The 21,388-nt window shown below is 42.0% G+C and overlaps 1 protein-coding gene across 17 annotated transcripts in view; it reads left to right on the top strand.

Annotated features, from left to right (window-relative positions):
- Positions 1–21,388, top strand: part of SYNE1 (spectrin repeat containing nuclear envelope protein 1) — a 1,651,720-nt gene that overhangs the window by 1,241,865 nt on the left and 388,467 nt on the right. For all 17 annotated transcript variants that reach the window (XM_069606781.1, XM_069606782.1, XM_069606785.1 and 14 more), the window contains one exon: positions 10,037–10,233. In XM_069606781.1, coding sequence (XP_069462882.1) covers positions 10,037–10,233 — 197 coding nt within the window. The remainder of the gene's footprint in view (positions 1–10,036; positions 10,234–21,388) is intronic.

Genomic DNA, 21,388 nt, shown 5'->3' with positions numbered 1-21,388 from the left:
AGTCACCAACCTCATATTTAGGACCCAACCTCCTTTTTTGATCTGCAAATCTTTTGTACTTCTGTTTACTATCGAAAAGTACCCTTTTTGCTCTTTCCAAATTCTTTCTCATAGTTTTTAATCGAACCTCAACTCCAGGATTCTCTGACTCTTCAGTAATTTCAAAACTTAAAAACCGTGGGTGAAAACCTCTTCCAAGGTGAAACGGAGACATGTTAGTTGAATCTTTAGCACAATTATTATAAGCAAATTCGGCAAGCCAAATCAAATCCACCCATTCTTCCCCTGCCTGTAGATAACACCTCAGATATTTCTCCAGTTCTTGATTTACCCTTTCTACTTGTCCATTGGTCTCGGGATGATAACCTGATGATAAACTGACTTCCACACCCAAATCCTTACAAAAAACCCTCCAAAATCTAGAAATGAATTGAGGACCTCTATCTGAGATAATTTGATTAGGAAGACCATGCAGTCTAACTATTTCTCGCAAAAAGACTTTGGCCAAAACGTCTGCAGTAACCTCTCCCTCCATTGGAACAAAGTGAGCCTCTTTTGACAAGAGGTCCACCACAACTAGAATAGATGTACAACCCTTGTCACAAGGAAGATCTGTAATGAAGTCCAGGGAGATTGTATGCCAAGGACGAGGTGGAATAGGCAACGGCTCCAACAACCCGACTGGTTTTCCGGTTTGATTCTTCATTTGAGCGCAAATAGCACAGGTTTTTACAAAATTTAAGATGTCCTGACGCATTTTTTCCCACCAGAAGCTTCTCCTGCCCAATTCCAGCGTCTTTCTAAAACCTGGGTGTCCGGACAGCATAGATTCATGACAGTCTCTTATTACTCTCTCTCGCAATTCCAAAATAGGTAAGTAAAGTTTATTTTCAAAAAACGGCAATCCTTTTTCAATCTTTCGAACCGGATCCTTTCGAACCCATTCCTCCATTTGTGCAATTGACATGGACTTTCGAACTTCTTCCTTAACATCCTCAATTTTCTGTATTCCGGCAGAAATAAAACAGCATGGATCGATAATGGATATCATCTCCTTTTCTGATTCCATCTCACTTCCAGGAAATTGACGTGATAAAGCATCAGCCTTTCCATTAAGCCTACCTGGCTTAAATGTCACTACAAAATCATAATCAGCAAAGAACAATGACCATCTTAACTGCCTTGGTGTGAGAGTCTTAGCTGATTTCAAAAAAAGCAGATTTCTATGGTCTGTTAACACAGTCACAGTATGTCTTGCTCCTTTTAAAAAATGCCTCCACTCTTCAAAAGCAAACTTGATTGCCAATAATTCTCGATCTGAGATGGTATAATTTTGTTCTGCCATAGAAATTTTTTTAGAATAGTAAGCCACTGGATGAAGTTGTCCTGTCTCTCGATGTCTCTGAGAAAGAACAGCCCCCATGGCAAGATTCGATGCATCCGCTTCTACATAAAAAGGCTGAGATGGATCTGGATGAATTAAAATAGGGGCCGAACTGAACCTTTTCTTTAATTCTTGAAATGCCTCCTCTGCCTCTGTCGACCACACAAATTTGGCACCTTTCTTTAAGAGTTTTGTTATGGGAGTAATCAACCGAGAAAATCCTTCAATAAATCTTCTGTAAAAATTTGCAAAACCTAAAAAGCTTTGAATTTCTTTTACTTTCGTTGGTGCTGGCCAATCCGTGATGGCTTGAACTTTGTTCGGATTCATCTCCAATCCCTTGGGAGAAACAATGTATCCTAAAAATTCCACAGAATTAGTATGAAACTGGGATTTTTCTAATTTAGCAAACAAATGATTCTCTCTGAGTCTTTGTAGAACCTTTCCCACATGAATTTTATGAGACTCTAAATCCTGAGAATAAATCAAAATATCATCAATATATACTACTACGAATATGTCTAAAAAATCTCTTAAAATTTCATCCATAAAGAATTGAAAGGCAGCTGGTGCATTACATAAACCGAAAGGCATTACCAAGTACTCATAAAGCCCAAATCAGGTTTTGAATGCCGTTTTCCACTCATCACCCTCCTGGACTCTCACCAGATGATAGGCACCACGTAAATCTAGTTTGGAAAAAATTGTGGCTCCCTGGACCTGATTCAAGATTTCCGAAATTAGAGGGAGAGGATACTTGTTTTTGATCGTAATCCTATTCACAGCTCTATAATCAATGCATGTTCTGAGAGACCCATCTGGTTTTGGTACAAAAAATAATGGAGATGCGGCTGGAGATTGAGAATGACGAATAAAACCCTTAGCCAAATTTTCTGCAAGGTACTCTTTAAGATAATCATTCTCCTTTTCAGTTAATGCATACACTCGACTACTTGGTAAAACCGCCCCGGGCTCCAAATCAATTTTACAGTCAAAACTCCTATGTGGAGGTAATTCTCCTGCCTCCTTTTCATCAAAAACCTCCTTGTACCCTTGATAACACTCCGGAAGATGTCCTAACACCGCTCCTATATTATGTCCTGTAATACCTGCATCAGTCAAAAAAAAGGAAACCAAACCTTGTGTTTCTTCCCTCCCAGGATTACCTTTCAAAAGGCAATTTTCTAAACAGAAACTAGACTGTAATTCTACCACTCGCCTACTCCAATCAATTTGAGGATTATGCAAGGTTAGCCATGGCATGCCTAAAATTATTTTCAAAATTGGTGTATCAATTAAATCAAATGAAATTTCTTCTCTATGACCTCCAAGTAATTCCATAACCAAAACACCAGTTTCATGAGTTATAGGACCTGATGAAAGAGAAGTTCCATCTACAGCCCGAACCTGTTCCACAACTTCCTTCCTCACAAGTGGTATTCCCAATGCCTTAGCTACTCCCCAATCCATAAAGTTCCCGGTGGCTCCTGAATCAATCACTACCGGTCCATACCCTTTCCTTTCCTCCTTCAAATACAAGGATACATTTACAGTTATGTGTGGAACCGCTGACTGAACTGTATTTGCAACTTGCTGTCCTTTTCCTCCGGCTGATGAAAAGTTTTTGGGTGTAAAGGGACAATTTCCTAAAAAATGACCGCCCCTACCACAATATAAACACAAATTATTCTCATGCCTCCTAGTCTTTTCCTCCTTTGATAAAGGACCTTTTATTCTACTTTGTTGATCATTTAACCTTGGTTTCACTTCTTTACTACCCACCTCAAACCTTGAACGATCTCCTCTAATGACTGACCTCACCTCCCCCTGAGTACAACGACGCCTTTCTGCTTTTCTTTCACTTATACGATAGTCCAACTGAACTACTAAATCAATCAATTCCTCACAAGAAGAAGGGCGTTGGGCTACACTGGACAAGGCTGTCAGGCTTTCTCAAATCTGATGTTGTCCCCGGAAGCTGCTGAACCCCCGCAGTCCCCTTTGGATGCTAACCTCTTAACTGGTATCAAACAGTTCAGTTGAGAGCACCCCCAAGGGAAAGGGGGAAAATGGGACAAAATAATAAACTTCAGGTTTTGCTCAGCTTCTTTATCTGTCAACCTGTTGGTAAAAATAACAACAAATTCACTTTAGTCACTAACCTTTGAATTCCTTGGCTCTGACTTCTCTTTATAAATTTAAGTAAATAAACACGCCACCATACCTGATTATCCTCTGTGAATAACGTAGAGGACGTGTGTGAATTCTACTGAAGAAAACATAAAAATAGAGTCTCAGATGCTCTTACTAGTTTCTTCAATTCGGTTTTGAAAAACTGCGAATCTCTCTCAGATTAAGGAGTTTATCTTCAAGCAGTTCAACTGTCTTTTACCCAAACAACCAGCTGGAAATATTATACATGTAGTTTGTATTGGTTTCTAGCTTCAACATAAATTCCAAAAATGACACTCTAACTATTCAATTTAAAATTGTTTGTTTCCTGAATGTATAAAAGTGTTCATTAATTGCATCTTTTGCTTGCAAAGAAGATCGCTCATAAAAGAAGCGTTCCTTTAACAAGAATATGCGCATGCGTAAAGATATTGTTTACTCCTTTTAAAATGGAAGCGCACATGAACAAGGAATTGAGTTCAAAAATGAAACTGGCATGGGCGCATGCGTAAAGGAATAGTATTCCACTCTTCTTAATATGAATTGTTCAAACATGAAAGAAGAAATTCCTCGGTTCCGGACACTAATCCTTGAAGAGGCAGTCCAGTGATGAACACGCACCAGGTTAGAATGTTAGTAAATTAAACATAACGCCTCGGAGTCGCGTGGCTACCACACAGTCACTTGCGCAGACAGTGTAAGATTTCTAACGCTAGTCCGACGCTAAGAAAAGCACTGTTACAGTCAAAAGGTACAATACTCAATAATCTTTTATACGGTCGAAAAAACACACGACGCTAAAATGATCAACAGACCTCCACACTCCAACTTGCCAGGTGCAAAAAATGTGACGCAGTTCAATAAATTTAAATACAGTTCTAGAAGTTCAAAAATAAATTCTTAAAAGAATGAAATGAACTACTGTTTAAACAAAAACTAAGAAAAACAGGAACTAGTTAATTAATGGTTTTGATATTTAACTATTGCTTGAAAATCATAAAATCCCATAAAAGATAATGAATTCACTTAGCTTGCTTCTTTCTTTCACCGGAGCGTTTTCTATGTTTCTTCTTAATTCTTCAACACTTTCCTGGTCCAAATAACTAATTTTAGGCACAAGGGCCTAACTAAAGTTTTCTAAATCTTAAGAGCTTCAAACATAAGACCTTCCAGCTGGGCTTCTGACAATGAAAGGCGGTTTAGAATGTTCCAACAATGCCTTTCTTTTACTTCTGACCAATCACTGATCCGTTTGGAATTCTCCATCTTGACTTGGGAAGCCCCCCCCACTCTGCACAGAAAGCTAAGGCCCAAACCATACTTTATGTTAATCATATCCTCACTACACCACATTCATCCAAATCCCACGAAACCTGACAGTACCCCCCCCTTAATGCCCTGTCCCAGGGCCAACTTTAGAAGGATACTTTCTATGAAATTTTGCGACTAATTGTGGTGCATGCACATTCAAATCATCCTCCCATGTACGTTCCTCAGGTCCAAAACCTTCCCAGTCTATTAAATATTGTAGTTTTCCTCTTAACCTCCTGGAATCTACAATTCTTTTCACTACAAACTCTTCAGATGAATTTTCTAACTGAACTGGTGAAGGTGGATGTACAACTCTAGTCCCCTGAATCACAGGTTTTAATAGACTAATGTGAAAGGTGGGATGTATTTTCAAGGAAGTAGGTAGTTTTAACCGTACTGACACTGGATTGATCACCTTTTCTACTTTAAATGGACCTACAAAACGTGGAGTAAATTTGTTTTTGCCCTTAATTCTCAAATGTCTCGTCGAAAGCCAAACCAAGTCACCAACCTCATATTTAGGACCCAACCTCCTTTTTTGATCTGCAAATCTTTTGTACTTCTGTTTACTATCGAAAAGTATCCTTTTTGCTCTTTCCAAATTCTTTCTCATAGTTTTTAATCGAACCTCAACTCCAGGATTCTCTGACTCTTCAGTAATTTCAAAACTTAAAAACCGTGGGTGAAAACCTCTTCCAAGGTAAAACGGAGACATGTTAGTTGAATCTTTAGCACAATTAGTATAAGCAAATTCGGAAAGCCAAATCAAATCCACCCATTCTTCCCCTGCCTGTAGATAACACCTCAAATACTTCTCCAGTTCTTGATTTACCCTTTCTACTTGTCCATTGGTCTCGGGATGATAACCTGATGATAAACTGACTTCCACACCCAAATCCTTACAAAAAACCCTCCAAAATCTAGAAATAAATTGAGGACCTCTATCTGAGATAATTTGATTAGGAAGACCATGCAGTCTAACTATTTCTCGCAAAAAGACTTTGGCCAAACTGTTTGCAGTAACCTCTCCCTCCATTGGAACAAAGTGAGCCTCTTTTGACAAGAGGTCCACCACAACTAGAATAGATGTACAACCCTTGTCACAAGGAAGATCTGTAATGAAGTCCAGGGAGATTGTATGCCAAGGACGAGGTGGAATAGGCAACGGCTCCAACAACCCGACTGGTTTTCCGGTTTGATTCTTCATTTGAGCGCAAATAGCACAGGTTTTTACAAAATTTAAGATGTCCTGACGCATTTTTTCCCACCAGAAGCTCCTCCTGACCAATTCTAGCGTCTTTCTAAAACCTGGGTGTCCGGACAGCATAGATTCATGACAGTCTCTTATTACTCTCTCTCTCAATTCCAAAATAGGTAATTAAAGTTTATTTTCAAAAAACGGCAATCCTTTCTCAATTTTTCGAACCGGATCCTTTCGAACCCATTCCTCCATTTGTGCAATTGACATGGACTTTCGAACTTCTTCCTCAACATCCTCAATTTTCTGTATTCCGGCAGAAATAAAACAGCATGGATCTATAATGGATATCATCTCCTTTTCTGATTCCATCTCACTTCCAGGAAATTGACGTGATAAAGCATCAGCCTTTCCATTAAGCCTACCTGGCTTAAATGTCACTACAAAATCATAATCAGCAAAGAACAATGACCATCTTAACTGCCTTGGTGTGAGAGTCTTGGCTGATTTAAAAAAAAGCAGATTTCTATGGTCTGTTAACACAGTCACTGTATGTCTTGCTCCTTTTAAAAAATGCCTCCACTCTTCAAAAGCAAACTTGATTGCCAATAATTCTCGATCTGAGATTGTATAATTTTGTTCTGCCATAGAAAATCTTTTAGAATAGTAAGCCACTGGATGAAGTTGTCCTGTCTCTCGATGTCTCTGAGAAAGAACAGTCCCCATGGCAAGATTCGATGCATCCGCTTCTACATAAAAAGGCTGAGATGGATCTGGATGAATTAAAATAGGGGCCGAACTGAACCTTTTCTTTAATTCTTGAAATGCCTCCTCTGCCTCTGTCGACCACACAAATTTGGCACCTTTCTTTAAGAGTTTTGTTATGGGAGTAATCAACCGAGAAAATCCTTCAATAAATCTTCTGTAAAAATTTGCAAAACCTAAAAAGCTTTGAATTTCTTTTACTTTCGTTGGTGCTGGCCAATCCGTGATGGCTTGAATTTTGTTCGGATTCATCTCCAATCCCTTAGGAGAAACAATGTATCCTAAAAATTCCACAGAATTAGTATGAAACTGGGATTTTTCTAATTTAGCAAACAAATGATTCTCTCTGAGTCTTTGTAGAACCTTTCCCACATGAATTTTATGAGACTCTAAATCCTGAGAATAAATCAAAATATCATCAATATATACTACTACGAATATATCTAAAAAATCTCTTAAAATTTCATCCATAAAGAATTGAAAGGCAGCTGGTGCATTGCATAAACCGAAAGGCATCACCAAGTACTCATAAAGCCCAAATCGGGTTTTGAATGCCGTTTTCCACTCATCACCCTCCTGTACTCTCACCAGATGATAGGCACCACGTAAATCTAGTTTGGAAAAAATTGTGGCTCCCTGGACCTGATTCAAGATTTCCGAAATTAGAGGGAGAGGATACTTGTTTTTGATTGTAATCCTATTCACAGCTCTATAATCAATGCATGTTCTGAGAGACCCATCTGGTTTTGGTACAAAAAATAATGGAGATGCGGCTGGAGATTGAGAATGACGAATAAAACCCTTAGCCAAATTTTCTGCAAGGTACTCTTTAAGATAATCATTCTCCTTTTCAGTTAATGCATACACTCGATTACTTGGTAAAACCGCCCCGGGCTCCAAATCAATTTTACAGTCAAAACTCCTATGTGGAGGTAATTCTCCTGCCTCCTTTTCATCAAAAACCTCCTTGTACCCTTGATAACACTCCGGAAGATGTCCTAACACCGCTCCTATATTATGTCCTGTAATACCTGCATCAGTCAGAAAAAAGGAAACCAAACCTTGTGTTTCTTCCCTCCCAGGATTACCTTTCAAAAGGCAATTTTCTAAACAGAAACTAGACTGTAATTCTACCACTCGCCTACTCCAATCAATTTGAGGATTATGCAAGGTTAGCCATGGCATGCCTAAAATTATTTTCAAAATTGGTGTATCAATTAAATCAAATGAGATTTCTTCTCTATGACCTCCAAGTAATTCCATAACCAAAACACCAGTTTCATGAGTTATAGGACCTGATGAAAGAGAAGTTCCATCTACAGCCCGAACCTGTTCCACAACTTCCTTCCTCACAAGTGGTATTCCCAATGCCTTAGCTACTCCCCAATCCATAAAGTTCCCGGTGGCTCCTGATTATCCTCTGTGAATAACGTAGAGGACGTGTGTGAATTCTACTGAAGAAAACATAAAAATAGAGTCTCAGATGCTCTTACTAGTTTCTTCAATTCGGTTTTGAAAAACTGCGAATCTCTCTCAGATTAAGGAGTTTATCTTCAAGCAGTTCAACTGTCTTTTACCCAAACAACCCGCTGGAAATATTATACATGTGGTTTGTATTGGTGTCTAGATTCAACACAAATTCCAAGAATGACACTCTAACTATTCAATTTAAAATTGTTTGTTTTCTGAATGTGTAAAAGTGTTCATTAATTGGATCTTTTGCTTGCAAAGAAGATCGCTCGTAAAAGAAGCGTTCCTTTTACCAGAATATGCGCATGCGTGAAGATATTGTTTACTCCTTCTAAAATGGAAGCGCACATGAACAAGGAATTGAGTTCAAAAATGAAACTGGATTGGGCGCATGCGTAAAGGAATAGTCTTCCACTCTTCTTAATATGAATTGCTCAAACATGAAAGGAGAAATTCCTCAGTTCCGGAGACTAATCCTTGAAGAGGCAGCCCAGTGAAGATCACGCGCCAGGTTAGAATGTTAGTAAATTAAACATAACGCCTCGGAGTCGCGTGGCTACCACACTGTCACTTGCGCAGACAGTGTAAGATTTCTAACGCTAGTCCGACGCTAAGAAAAGCACTGTTACCGACAAAAGGTACAGTACTCAATAAACTTCTATACGGCCGAAAAAACACACGACGCTAAAATGAATAACAGACCTCCACACTCCAATTTGCCAGGTGCAAAAAAATGTGACGCAGTTCAATTAATTTAAATACAGTTCTAGAAGTTCAAAAATAAATTCTTGAAAGAACAAAAACGTTTTCTAAGTTTCTTTTTAAATCTCCAACACTTTCCTGGTCCAAATAACTACTATTAGGCACAAGGGCCTAACTAAAGTTTTCTAAAACTTAAGAGCTTCAAACATAAGACCTTCCAGCTGGGCTTCTGACAATGAAAGGCGGTTTAGAATGTTCCAACAATGCCTTTCTTTTACTTCTGGCCAATCACTGATCCTTTTGGAATTCTCCATTTTGACTTGGGAAGCTCTCCACACTCTGCACAGAAAGTTAAGGCCCATACTTTGTTAATCATATCCTCATTTCATCTCATTCATCCAAATCCCACGAAACCTGACAATGTGTGATTATGAATATGTATATAATGATTTCACGAGTGACAATTGGGGTACAGTTCTATGACAGCGTTAACACAGTGCCAGAGGTAAAACCTTTCCAACGAGAGAGAATCCTTTTCAGCCTGGCCTCAAGTTTGATATTTCAGTCAAATGAAGTCTATGTAGTACGCATTGGCGGAAGACCTCATTCAGTAAACCCTAAAGCATTCAGCTTAGGGCCTCTTTTGTAGCAAGAGATGGGTTTGTAGTAACCTCTGACTGTAGTTACAAGCCCTGCGCCTGAACATCATTTTGGGGGGGCAAGGGTGTTTGTCCCCCCCCCCCAATGTTCATGGCACACTATTTTGTGTCCAATGTCGTATCCCGCACAAGATTTTCAACAAAGTTACTCCACTGCCCTGCTTCAATGAAAAGGTGATGTAAATTTCGAAATTCCAGCAAGATTTAAATGATTATCGACTTAGATGACTAATCACAGTTCTTAAATTGTCTCACCTGTACAAATTATTGACTACTATTATGCCAAAAAGGGATAAAGAAATGTAATTGATTCAAAATATAGAAATACATCAAGTAATGCAAAATAACTACCCTCTAACTCTCTTCTGATTGCAGCGTTTAAAATCAAGTCTGACTGAGCACCAACCTAAGCTTTACCAGGTTCTGGATGATGGCAAGCGTCTTCTGATTTCCATCAGCTGCTCTGAACTGGAGAGCCAATTGAACCAGCTTGGGGAGCACTGGTTAAACAATACAAGCAAGGTGGCTAAGGAACTGAACCGGTTGGAGACCATACTGAAGCACTGGACAAGGTGAAAAGCCCTGAATTACATTTTAGAGTTCAATATTATCTCTATCGGTCCCTGCTTAAATGACTGCAACATAATATTTAGATTGGTATTGAGCTGTAAAGATTGGCACTAATATACTATGTTATTTTATGTCCTTGTTTTATGCTTTACCCAAGTACAACTAATGCATCTTGAAAGGACTGTAGGGGAAGAGGAGGGCTAGAATTGTACGAGGTTAATACGAGCGGGGGGGGGGGGTAAACTGAATGCCTACTGCCAACGGTGGTGATCACAGAAAACAGGACACAATATATGTTTTGCAACTTTTATTAACAGTATGAAGTAATCAGTTTGGAGGATGGCCATAGGATGGTAAAATTCATGAGAGAGTAAATTGACTGCTGGGCTGGAGTCCTTATGTATTCTAAATCTAATTTAAAGGACTAGAGGTCCAAAGTGCATCCCTAGTCTTGCGTTGTCCATTGTAGTGCCTTTGCCTGCCAAGAACGAGGCGACAGCTCCACGCAGCTACCTGGGCAAGACTTCAAGGATCACCCACATGCAGTTATTTACCTTCTACTTGAGTTCTCACAGGTAGAATGTCAAGCCCTCTATCTAGGTCTATGATAGCAAGTCTTAGTTTATTTGGCTGCTTGTCTTGATACACCCACCAGGGCCAGAGCAGTCACGCCTAGCTAGCATTCAGTCACTCTTACTTAAAGTGTCTTTAGATTGGGGGCTTATTTACCTGTACATGAGCCTAGGCTAACAGGCTTCTGTTAGGGAGAATTTTAATTTCTGTTGCAATTTCCTCCCACCTTGGAGACCCCCAGCTCTTTTGCTGGGCTTAGGACTTTTTAATTTTAACTCCTGAGTGAGTGGGACCTTTTTCACACTCTCATGTGTCTTTCCCTGATTTGGATTGTGTTTTCACTGTTTTTGGAGTCTGTAGGCATTTACTTTTTGTATTGACACACAGCACCTTCAGTGCAGTGTCACTGAGAAGTCCTTCGGATTTCTCTTAAGGTTTAAATACCTTTTCTTGGGTGAACTACAGTTCCCAAGAATAGTAAGATGAAATTGATCTTACTTACCTTTTCTCTTTCTCTTTGTAGGTCCAGCACACACCATCTCATGTGGAGTGCTGGGGATCGGGGGGTTACTTAGTAGCCTCTCATTCTACTTTCTCATGTACCATTTTTTGTTACCCTCACTACTTTAAATGGCTGGTGGCAGCAGTTTAATTTTTACTACCAGTGTGCTTTTTTTATGGCAGGCTGAACCCTCAGCTGCAGTACAGCACCCATGGCCCCTGCTTCTTTTTTCACAATTTTCTGTTTGTGAGGTCTTTCTTAGCTTTTACTTTTACTTTTTGTGCGTTAATTTGAGCCCTTTGTGTGTTTTGCATTTGGCCCCTGGCTCCAGTGTGTCTGGAAGGGCAGGAAATGAGGGTGGTTCCCAAAACTCCCCTGTCCTTTGTTTCTAGGAGTTCCTGAACGAAACCAGTCCTGATTGGCCGGCAGGCTGTCCTGCAAGGACAGCCACCCTGCTGTGTGATTGACAGCCTAGGCTTTGAATGAATGGGAAAACTTGCTTGAAAGGCGAGAGTTTTGGGACTGAGGCAGAGTTGACCACTGGAAGAAACATCCGAAGCAGAAATTGTAAAAGAAGCCTGCTGCAACCTCCTGGACCTCGAAGTACCAGTGAAGCTCTACTGCTGTGCTGACCTCCTTTTTTGAATCGCCAGAGAAGCTCCGGAAGGGACGGCTTCTTCCCTTGGGTCAGGGCGACCAACTAACCCCGAGACGAACTCCACATTGGCGCATTTCCCCGACTTGCTGTGCCTCTCCGTTGCTGCAGAAGCCCAATGCCAGGGTTTGAGTGTCCATAACCGAGTGCAACGTCTGCCGCGGAACGAATCCAGTCAAAAGTTCCAGGAACATCCTAAGTAAACTCCAGAAGCAGGAAATCCCGATCCAGAGTCCACGACCGAGGGAGCAAGGAAAGTCCAACCGGAGATTTGTTCTGCATCAGTGCTGTTTGCGAAGCGCTGCTGAATCGAAGGGAGCCTGTAGCTGCGGACGACCTTCCTGAGTACTGCCGCAGGAGACCTCCAGACGTTCTCCCTCTTGTCCCCACGACTGAGGCTCAGGAACCAGGGTCTGCATGGCTGTAGTAAGACGAGATCCAGCTGGACCACTTTTCTTCTAACCACAGGCACTGTTTGGGCTTGGGGGTACTCCCCTTCTTGCCTTGAGTCGTGCTGTCTCACTTGAGATTTGGACTTTCTTAACTTTCTGAGTTGATTTCAACTTCCTTTTGCACAGGCTTAACGGCTTGTGTTTCTACTGTGATTTTCTGGACTATCTCACTTTTGTGAAAGACTTTTCGTCCAAGAAGTGCATCAGAACTATTGACTTTGTCCAAATGACTTTGGCTGTCCTGGCTCCCTAAAGGCCCCTTTCTGAATCCAGTGACTTTGGCATTGCTTGTGCCTCATAGGTTGGCATTTATTTCTGCTGGGAAAGGCTTACCTAGATTTCATTGGAGGATTCCAATTGTCCACATTATAAGTAAACGTTCTAACCTTTCTATTTTTCCTTCTGAAACTCAGAGTCTAAAAAGTATACGAGTGTTATATATTAATGCAATACTATCCTTGTTATTGTAGTCACTTCAGGGTATAGGAGAAAAATATTTGCATCTCCAAAGAGTATTCACCAGCTTTCTTGATTTTGATAGGTAATTCCAAAGTTTGCTGACTGTTACAAACAATTTCTTTTTTAAAGAATGTTTTACTAAAATCTGATGTTAAATAAATAGATACTTATTTTTAACTAAAACCCTGGGTGTAAGTGTTACTTGGTTACTTGTATTGAAGGATTTCATTTGTACAGCTCTACGGCTCACATTTATTCCTCTTAAAATAGGCCTGGCTGCTCAGTCACACTACCAACTTGTGTAGTACAGACCTATACCAAAAGGTGGGTTACCTAATACCAAGCAGATAAGTCTTGTGTAGAGCTAGCTCTCTTTTTATGGAGACCTAGCTTTCCTCAAGCTATGTTATGTTATTACATTTATACCGCGCCAAAGCCCGAGGGCATCCAGGCGCCAGATGAAACAGGAGATGAAAAGGCCCGGAGATAGACGACGATGAAAGTTATTCTTTGTGTAAGAATAGAGCAGTTTTCAACTGCTTTCTAAAAGCCAAGTAGTTCTCAGTTTTGCGCAACTGTGCAGGTAGGGCGTTCCAAGCCCGTGCACCCTGTACATGAAATGCACGGCCGTAAGCAAAGGCTCACTTAACGCAATGTACTTCCAGCAGGCGGTCATCGGATGATCGCAGATTTCTTGTGGGTTGGTAAATGTTCACTCTATTTTTCAAATAAGCAGGAGCGTTTCGAAAGACGCACTTGTGGCAGATGGACAACAATTTAAACTGAATCCACGCTGTTACCGGTAACCAGTGCAGTTTCTTTCATGCTGCTGATGTCGGTTCAGAACGCTTCATCTGACATATGATGCGAATGGCATCGTTTTGAATCTTTTGTAGTCCTTGAATATCTGTCCTATTTGCGCCTCCCCGCAAGGCATTGCAATAATCCATGCGAGGCAGGATTACCGCTGTGACAAGTTTAGTACGAATTTCTACAGTGGGGCCACTTGCCGTAGCACCTTAAGGTGGTAGTTGGTACTTTTGGTGATGGCTGCTACATGGGCATCACTGTCCATGCCTTCTTCCAAGTAAGTACCTACTGTCTTAACCTTATGCACTACCATGATCTGACCGCCATCAATTTCAAAACTGGCATACACATGACCCAGGCTATCTGTGGCTTGCCGGGTACTGAACAACATAAGTTTGGTCTTGGTCGCGTTCAGGCAGAGCCAGTTCGTTGACATCCAACACTTGATGGTCTGGTACACTGAGTCCAGCATCGATTGGTCCTTCTCGTGGTGCCCAATGATCTCCAATATAAGTTGGAAAGCTATGACTCACCTGGTGCAGTCTACTTCCCTTTTTACTAGTACTGTCTGATTAACACCCTTGGTGTGGACACAATACTGCTTTTTCTGTCCAATATCCTACCCAATTAACCAGCCTCTGTCTCCTTTCAGAAACTGTCTTGTTTGTTTGTTGATTCACTGTGGTTTCTGATTCTTGGGTTTGCTTTCCTACTTGCTTTGTGCCCTGTGATTTGGCCTAGCGTAATAGCCCCACCTATTTCCAAAAGCACTGGATAGGGGTTGGAATTGGTGTATAATTCTCCATTAAGCATCGGCTGTGTCCCATTCGCTGTTGTCCAAAGTAATAAATTTTATTTTTAATGGAAGGAAATCAAGGTATACATTCCCTCTACTCATCCTGGAATATGTACAGAATCAAAATACCTTGTGTAGAAGAAATATATTTAGTATAATATTCTACTTCTCCAGCATTCCAGCTGGGAATCCTCAGTAATATTAAAGGAATTTACCTTAAAAGCTAAAATCTGCTTGTTGCTTCTATAGCCTTGCTGTCCTTTGGGTCATACTGCCCAACCAATGAGACTCATCCTCCTAAGCTCCACCCCTTGTGGCCATCTTCAGATTTTGGGCCTTCCGCACGCACCATGGCGGAAGCCATAAGGAAAAGCCTGTTTAAGTCCTGCTTGCAATGCAGCCTGAAAAAACATTTTCATCGAAGATATGGACCTAAAATGCATCTACTGCTTGCATCCAGACAACAACGTGCATGGATGTTCCATCTGCCATGCCTTCTCTTCCAAGGCGCAAAGAACCTCTGTTGTAAAAGCACAGGTTGTCAACACCCTCTTTGTCGACGGGTCGTATACCGTTGGCAAGCTAGGCCCAGCCTACAACCAGATCATCGACACTGTCTACGAAGCATAAATCTTCATCATCAAAGACCCTGCCAAGGGACCCACCAGCGCCTAACCCTTTGACGACTTTGTCCATAACGGCGGCTACCCTGTCAATGACTTTGTCCACAAGGATGGCTACCCTGGCGACGACTTCATCCACGAAGACAGCTACCCTGTCGATGTCTATGACCCAGTCGACAGACTCATCCATGAAGCCGACTCCACCGGTTTTCATTCTGTCATTGGTCTATAGACAGCCATGGTCACTGTCTCCAAGGTAACTACTGCTGCTTCCCGAGTGGCCCTGCCTCCAAAGCCCCCTTCTGCAACACTGGTGCTGCCAACAGCTGCACCATTGGCACACTGGCTCTATTGAGTCCTCCCAGGGTGTCACCCACTGGCTCAGTGATTCTACTCAGACCAAGAAGGCGTGCAGTGAGAACCTGATCCCATTAGACCCATGCTTCAGCAACTGGCACAGCTATCTCATGCTACTAGCCCTCTACCTCGGGACCCTGTATGGGCTCCTGCAGTGCCTCGAGATGTGTCCATGGCCATTTTAACCACTCTTCACACATTGGTTTTTGGGATCCAACAGATTCTACCACCCTGCCGATGACCACTACGTCTTTGTCAAACGAGGGGCTGGCCACGAAGGGGGTGTCCACAGTCATGGTGGTGACGCCCCTCAAGTGTCAGTAGTGCCACGGTGTGAAGCAGCTGCTCCGGCGAAGACCCCTGGAATGGGGACAGCTCCACTGACCGCTCTGCCCCAGAAGTCTCCGGAGAGGGGAAAGGGTAAAGCTCCTACTGACCCTAAGAAGGGTATGGAAACAAGAGCGGCCCCAGGGAAACCAGTGCAGATTTATACGAACTCAGAGGAGGGTGGCGATAATCTGCCAGAAGACTATTTTTTTTTTTTTTTTTTTTTTTTTATTGTTTAATCACATTGGATTTTTACAATACAGGTCTTCTCATCATTTCATACGATTATTTATCCGATCAGTTTGTCGCTTTCTGTGGGCAATTTGTGATTTGTCGGTTCATTTGATGGATGTTGTGGTCACTGTTGTATTTGTTCTTGGTGACACCCATTGTTGTTGAGTAGTTGTTGGTCGATGTATTCTAACATTTTTGCTGCTGCAACTTGCCATGTGATTCTATCATCCCCAATGAGCCTGCACCACCAGGTATTTTCCTCGTGTAGTATGTTAAAACCGGGCATGTGTGACAGATACTGTTGTCTAATAAAATTCGTTGCTGGGCATGACATTAGCAAATGTCTTATTGTTTCTTTGACAGGGTGGCTGGCATTATTGCAAAAACGACAATCGTTAGTTGCTGTTTGTCCTCTGATATGAAGTATCTCATTTGTTTTCATTATGTTGAGTCGTGCTCGTAAAATTAGATTTTGCGCCTTTTTATTTGGAAATTGGTTTATGAAGCCTTGCAACTCATTTCGTTTCAATATATTATGCGGTAAGTGAGCCATGAGTTTCGATCTTGTTGTAACGTCGATCGTCGTTGCCCAATCTGCATCTTTAATTTTTTGTAGAACTTTACATGGATTTTCAATCAGTTCTTGTTCGTCCGATGCTATATCACATAATACACCTAGATTTTCCTCTTGCCATGTTATTAGCATCTGACAGTTTCTGGCATCCATTTCGCATTTAATCATGTTGAAGATTTTATTGCTGGTGTCCATTCTGCTTTTCCTAAAGAGCATTATGGTGTTGCACACCACTGTGCATTTTAAAGATTGCAGGCTGAGTTCTCGGCGTATGGCCACCCCTGATGTCGATTTGGGTAATTTCAAAACTTTTCACCAAAATCGGGCCTCTAGTTTAGCCCATATTTGCTTTGGCATCATGGGCATCGCTTCCATCCCATATGTCAAGGTAGGTACGACCTTCATTTTATAGAAGTTTAAAACTGGGACAAGTGAGTATTTCCCAAATTTGCCATCGATAGCTTTTGCTTGGGCTGCTAGTTTGTCTGTCTTTCCAAACAGTTCCGCTTGCATTGTGTTTTCTTGGCGTGAACTGTCTAGGAATACTCCAAGATATTTGAATGAGGTGACGGACTCGATTTCAGTGTGGCCCAGCCGCCATCTGAAGTTGCTGTTTTTTTTCTCACGATTTTGGAAGATCATAACTTTTGTTTTGCTTATATTAATTTCCAGGTGGTTACTTGTTGCATATTGCTGTAGGGCACTTAACTTTCTTTGCAGACCTATTTGTGTTTGATCAAAAAACGTTAGATCGTCCGCATATAGGAGATGGCCGATTTCTGTGACTCCGATTTTTGGCGGGAAAACCCTTATTGTTTGCCCAATGTCTTGAATGTCTCCAATGTAGCTGATAAACAGCGCTGAAGCCAGCGGGCATCCCTGCTTGACTCCTCGGGTGCTCTTGACTTCGTTAGACAGGTCTCCTTCTCGGCTGAGACGCACTCGCATTTTGGTTTCATGATGCAGAGCCTGTATCGGGGCTAGTATGTCTTCCGGGCAATTCCATTCTTTTAGTTTTCTCCATAGGATCGGCCTTTCAATACGATCAAAAGCTTGAGTGAAGTCAATGAAGACTACAAACAGACACTGTTTGTATTGCAGTGCTTTGCTTTTTAAGATGTTACACGCCAGAATGTTACACGAGGTTCCTGCGTTTCTCTTAAAGCCAGTTTGATAATCATCATTGCATTTTGCTGATGCAGCCCATGTTTGAAATCTTTTCATTAGTAACGTTGCGTATACTTTGCCTATCACGTCCAATAACGCAATCGGACGGAAATTTGCTGGATCTGTAAGGTTCCCTTTTTTGTAAATCGGAACTATTATAGCTTTTGTCCATGATTCAGGTATCGACTTTAGTTCTGTGCAGCGTCGAAAAATAGCACTTATGAAGCTTGTCCATTCGTTTGCATATTTTTTTAATTCAGCGTTGGTGATGCCGTCTGGACCAGGTGCTCTGGAGTTCTTTAAGTTCTTGATTATATTCAAAATGTCTTCTTTATTTTCTACGTTGACCCAGTTTATTGCTTTCGATTGTGTCTCAATGCCGGTATATGGTTCTTCTGCTTTGAAAACTGTTTCAAAGTGTTGTTCCCATGCATGTTGACTAATGTTGTTCAGAATTTGTCTCTCAAGGGTTTGCTCTGTATCTCTTAATAGAGTCCAGAAATGTCTGCTGTTGTTTGTAATGAGAGCCTTGATAATTTGTTCCGCGTCAGCTTGATACAATTTATATCTATGGGCTCTTACCCATGCTTTGTATCTTGATTTTATGTTCCTGATATTTGCGGGTGTTTCATTGATGGATTTTTTGCGTGCGTTACGTAGCGCTTTTCTATATTCACGTCTTTTTGCAATAAGTTCTTTGTTATATGCATGTTTTGTTTCTGTTTTCATCATGTGTCCTCTTCCTTTTCTCGGACATACGTGCGGAATTAATAGTGGTTGATAATCAATGTCGGGCACTGTTGATGTCAGTGCATCTGCTTCGTATTTTGCTGTCGCTTTGATGATCTCATTCGCACTTATTCTTATTCGTGTTCCTTGTGCATTCGGTTCGAGTTGCAAATTTCGGCCACTTTTGTTCTCTGCCAGCCAAGATATTACCAACATGTTGTGATCGCTCATGGACGTGCGTCGCACATTAAACTCTTTGATGTCATGCAGTAGTGATTCTGATACAAATATGTAATCAATCGTGGTTGCCAAAGGCGCACGCTCCCATGTTGGTATTCTGTTTGTTGCTGGGAAAGCCTCATCTACGTTGTGAAGTCCATGCATGCCGGAGAATTTGAGCCATTCTTTGCCGCGTTGTTCTGCGGCTTGCAGTGCTATGGTTTTGCTTGCCTTTTGTGTTGTTTTACAATTGGCATTCAGGTCTCCGCACACGAGTATTGTTGATACTTGATGCTCACGCATTGCTACCTCTATTGCCTCGTTGCACATTGCATTGAGTTTTCTTGCACTTGTTGTTACTGGGTTCCAGTAAGTATTGATTATCATAACTTTTTTGTTTTTCACTTTTTGTTTGCCTACCTCACCCCAGGTGAGTATTACTGCTAAGATTGACTGGTTGGCGGTTATTGTTGTTTCCATTGAAGCTCCACATCCATTTCGACATGCTATCATCAGTCCTGAAGTTGGACGTCCTTTAATTCCCCTTGCGGCAGGTGCCAGAATGATCTGGTAGCCTTCCATCGTGGGAGTTTGTTGCAGCCATGTCTCTTGGAGACATATGATATCAAATTCTCCTAGATTGGGGTCTCCTGGTGTGGTTAAGTGGGAGTGTCCTCTCGTGTTCCATGAGCATAACTTTACAGTTTCGCCCCGCTCATTGTTCTGGTCGTTTGTTGCCGTCTTGTCTTGCCAGGATGGCTATTTGTTATATCGGCGGGACAATGCTTTCGGTAGCCAACCCCATAGTCCTGTTTTGCTATTCGGTGGAGCTTCTTTTTTCTGTGTGGACGGACTTTTGTCTACTCTTTGTGTCACCGATCTTGTTATCACCTTCTCGTCAGATTGACTTCTTTGTACCTTTGTCGTGTGGTATTGCTCACCTATTCTTCTTTGCGTTAGGGCATGTTTGTTTATTTCACTTTCCCTGGTATGTGTTCTGTTATCCCTTATGCATCGACTTTGTGCCACTTTCTTGGCCTGTGTTCCTTTGTGTTCTTTTTGCAAGTTCTCCCCCCTTAGTTGGTCAGCGCACATATTGTTACCCGCTTCGATTTGCTTGTTTTCTCTTTTGATTTCCGATTTGTTCCTCTGTATTTCTATATTTGCTTGATGTTTATTTATCGTGATTTCTTCTATGTGATATCCATGATTATAGAAGTCGTCATGATGTTTCTCAATCATTCGGCATATTGTTCTGGAATTAAAATGTAACAATGCTGCTGCCCCCTTTCTGGTGTGCCAAGGTTCCACGATTTGTATGTCTTCTGATATTATGTGTCGTAGGTCGCGCATGTAATGTAATATGTCCAAAATTGTTCTTCTGTTTAGAATGACCTCTTCTTTATTACAACTTCTTTGTGTTATTTTGATCAACCATCTGCATTCTCTTTTATTGTTTGTTTAGAAGACTATTTTTCAGACCACAAAGTGGGCCAGGCACCCATGTCTGCAGGTGGGTCCCCACAAAGTGATCCCGGTCTCCCACCTCGCCAGAGGAGGCATATCAGTCCGGAAACTCCAACGCCCATTCCTTTCACACCTCGGACAAGAGGCATGTCTTTGGACATTCTGACCATGCTGCACACACTTGTTTCAGAGATTCAACAAAGACTGCCTCCCACACAGGGCCCCCGTTCCGTCTAGGAGTCCCACAAGGCCGCCTCCCAGGACTCATCCCCGGCGCAAGTGCAGGTCAAAAGACCTAGTTGGTCCTAAGCATCAACCAACACCTCCACCACCACCTCCACCTTGGGATTTCACTCCGACTGGGGATCCGTCAGCACACATGGACACAGGCACAGATACAGCTACTACGTGATGGACACCGACCCGACGAGGCCAATGACTTTGTGCCAGCTTATGGGGATTCAGTGGGTACGAATGAACCATGCAGGGCCTTTCCACTGGATGAAGTCGGTTCTTTTCACGCTATGATGTCCAGTGCCTCAGAACCTTTTTAACTGGTGCCATAGGAGACTAAAAAGGAAGGGTTACTTTACCAATGGCGTGAGTCCAGGCGGAAGACCATCATGTCTGTTCCCTTGCTAGACGATATCTGGGATGAGGGCTTGGCCCTAAAGAAGACTCTGAGCACCGCTCTACCCAAGCAGAATAGGCTCGAGAGGAAATACAGAGTCCTGGACTCTGCACCCAAGTGCCTGAGGTCCCAGCCTTCACCCAATTCTGTAGTCTCATCCTCAGCCAGGAAAAGCTCAGCGAAACCGTTGACCTTGTCCTCGGTGCCCCCGGACCAGGAGGTGGACGCGATGAGGGGAAAAGGATTCATCTATATTGCTGCTAGCACCATTTAGGCCGCTAACGCCCTGGCATTTTGTCCCGCTACGAACGGGAACTATGGTATAAATTGGGCCCTATTTTGGACTTCTTAGCTGAGGACAAAAAGGTAGAAGCACTGGGGCTGTTCCTGGAAAGCGAAGTGACCTTGGGCCATGCCATTACAGTGGCGGTGGTCATCGTGAACACTGGGTTCCGTCAAATGGGCAACAAGTGTCGCTTTTTCGGCAGGGATGGCTGAAAGCCACCAACTTCAGGCTGGACGTTCAGTCCAAGGTATTGGACATGCCATTTGATCGAGAGAACCTCTTCGGCAAGACCGTTG

Source organism: Ambystoma mexicanum, chromosome 4p (assembly GCF_040938575.1).
Source record: "Ambystoma mexicanum isolate Mex_15411 chromosome 4p, UKY_AmexF1_1, whole genome shotgun sequence".
NCBI lineage: Eukaryota > Metazoa > Chordata > Amphibia > Caudata > Ambystomatidae > Ambystoma > Ambystoma mexicanum.
This window is presented reverse-complemented; position numbering and strand designations above follow the sequence as displayed.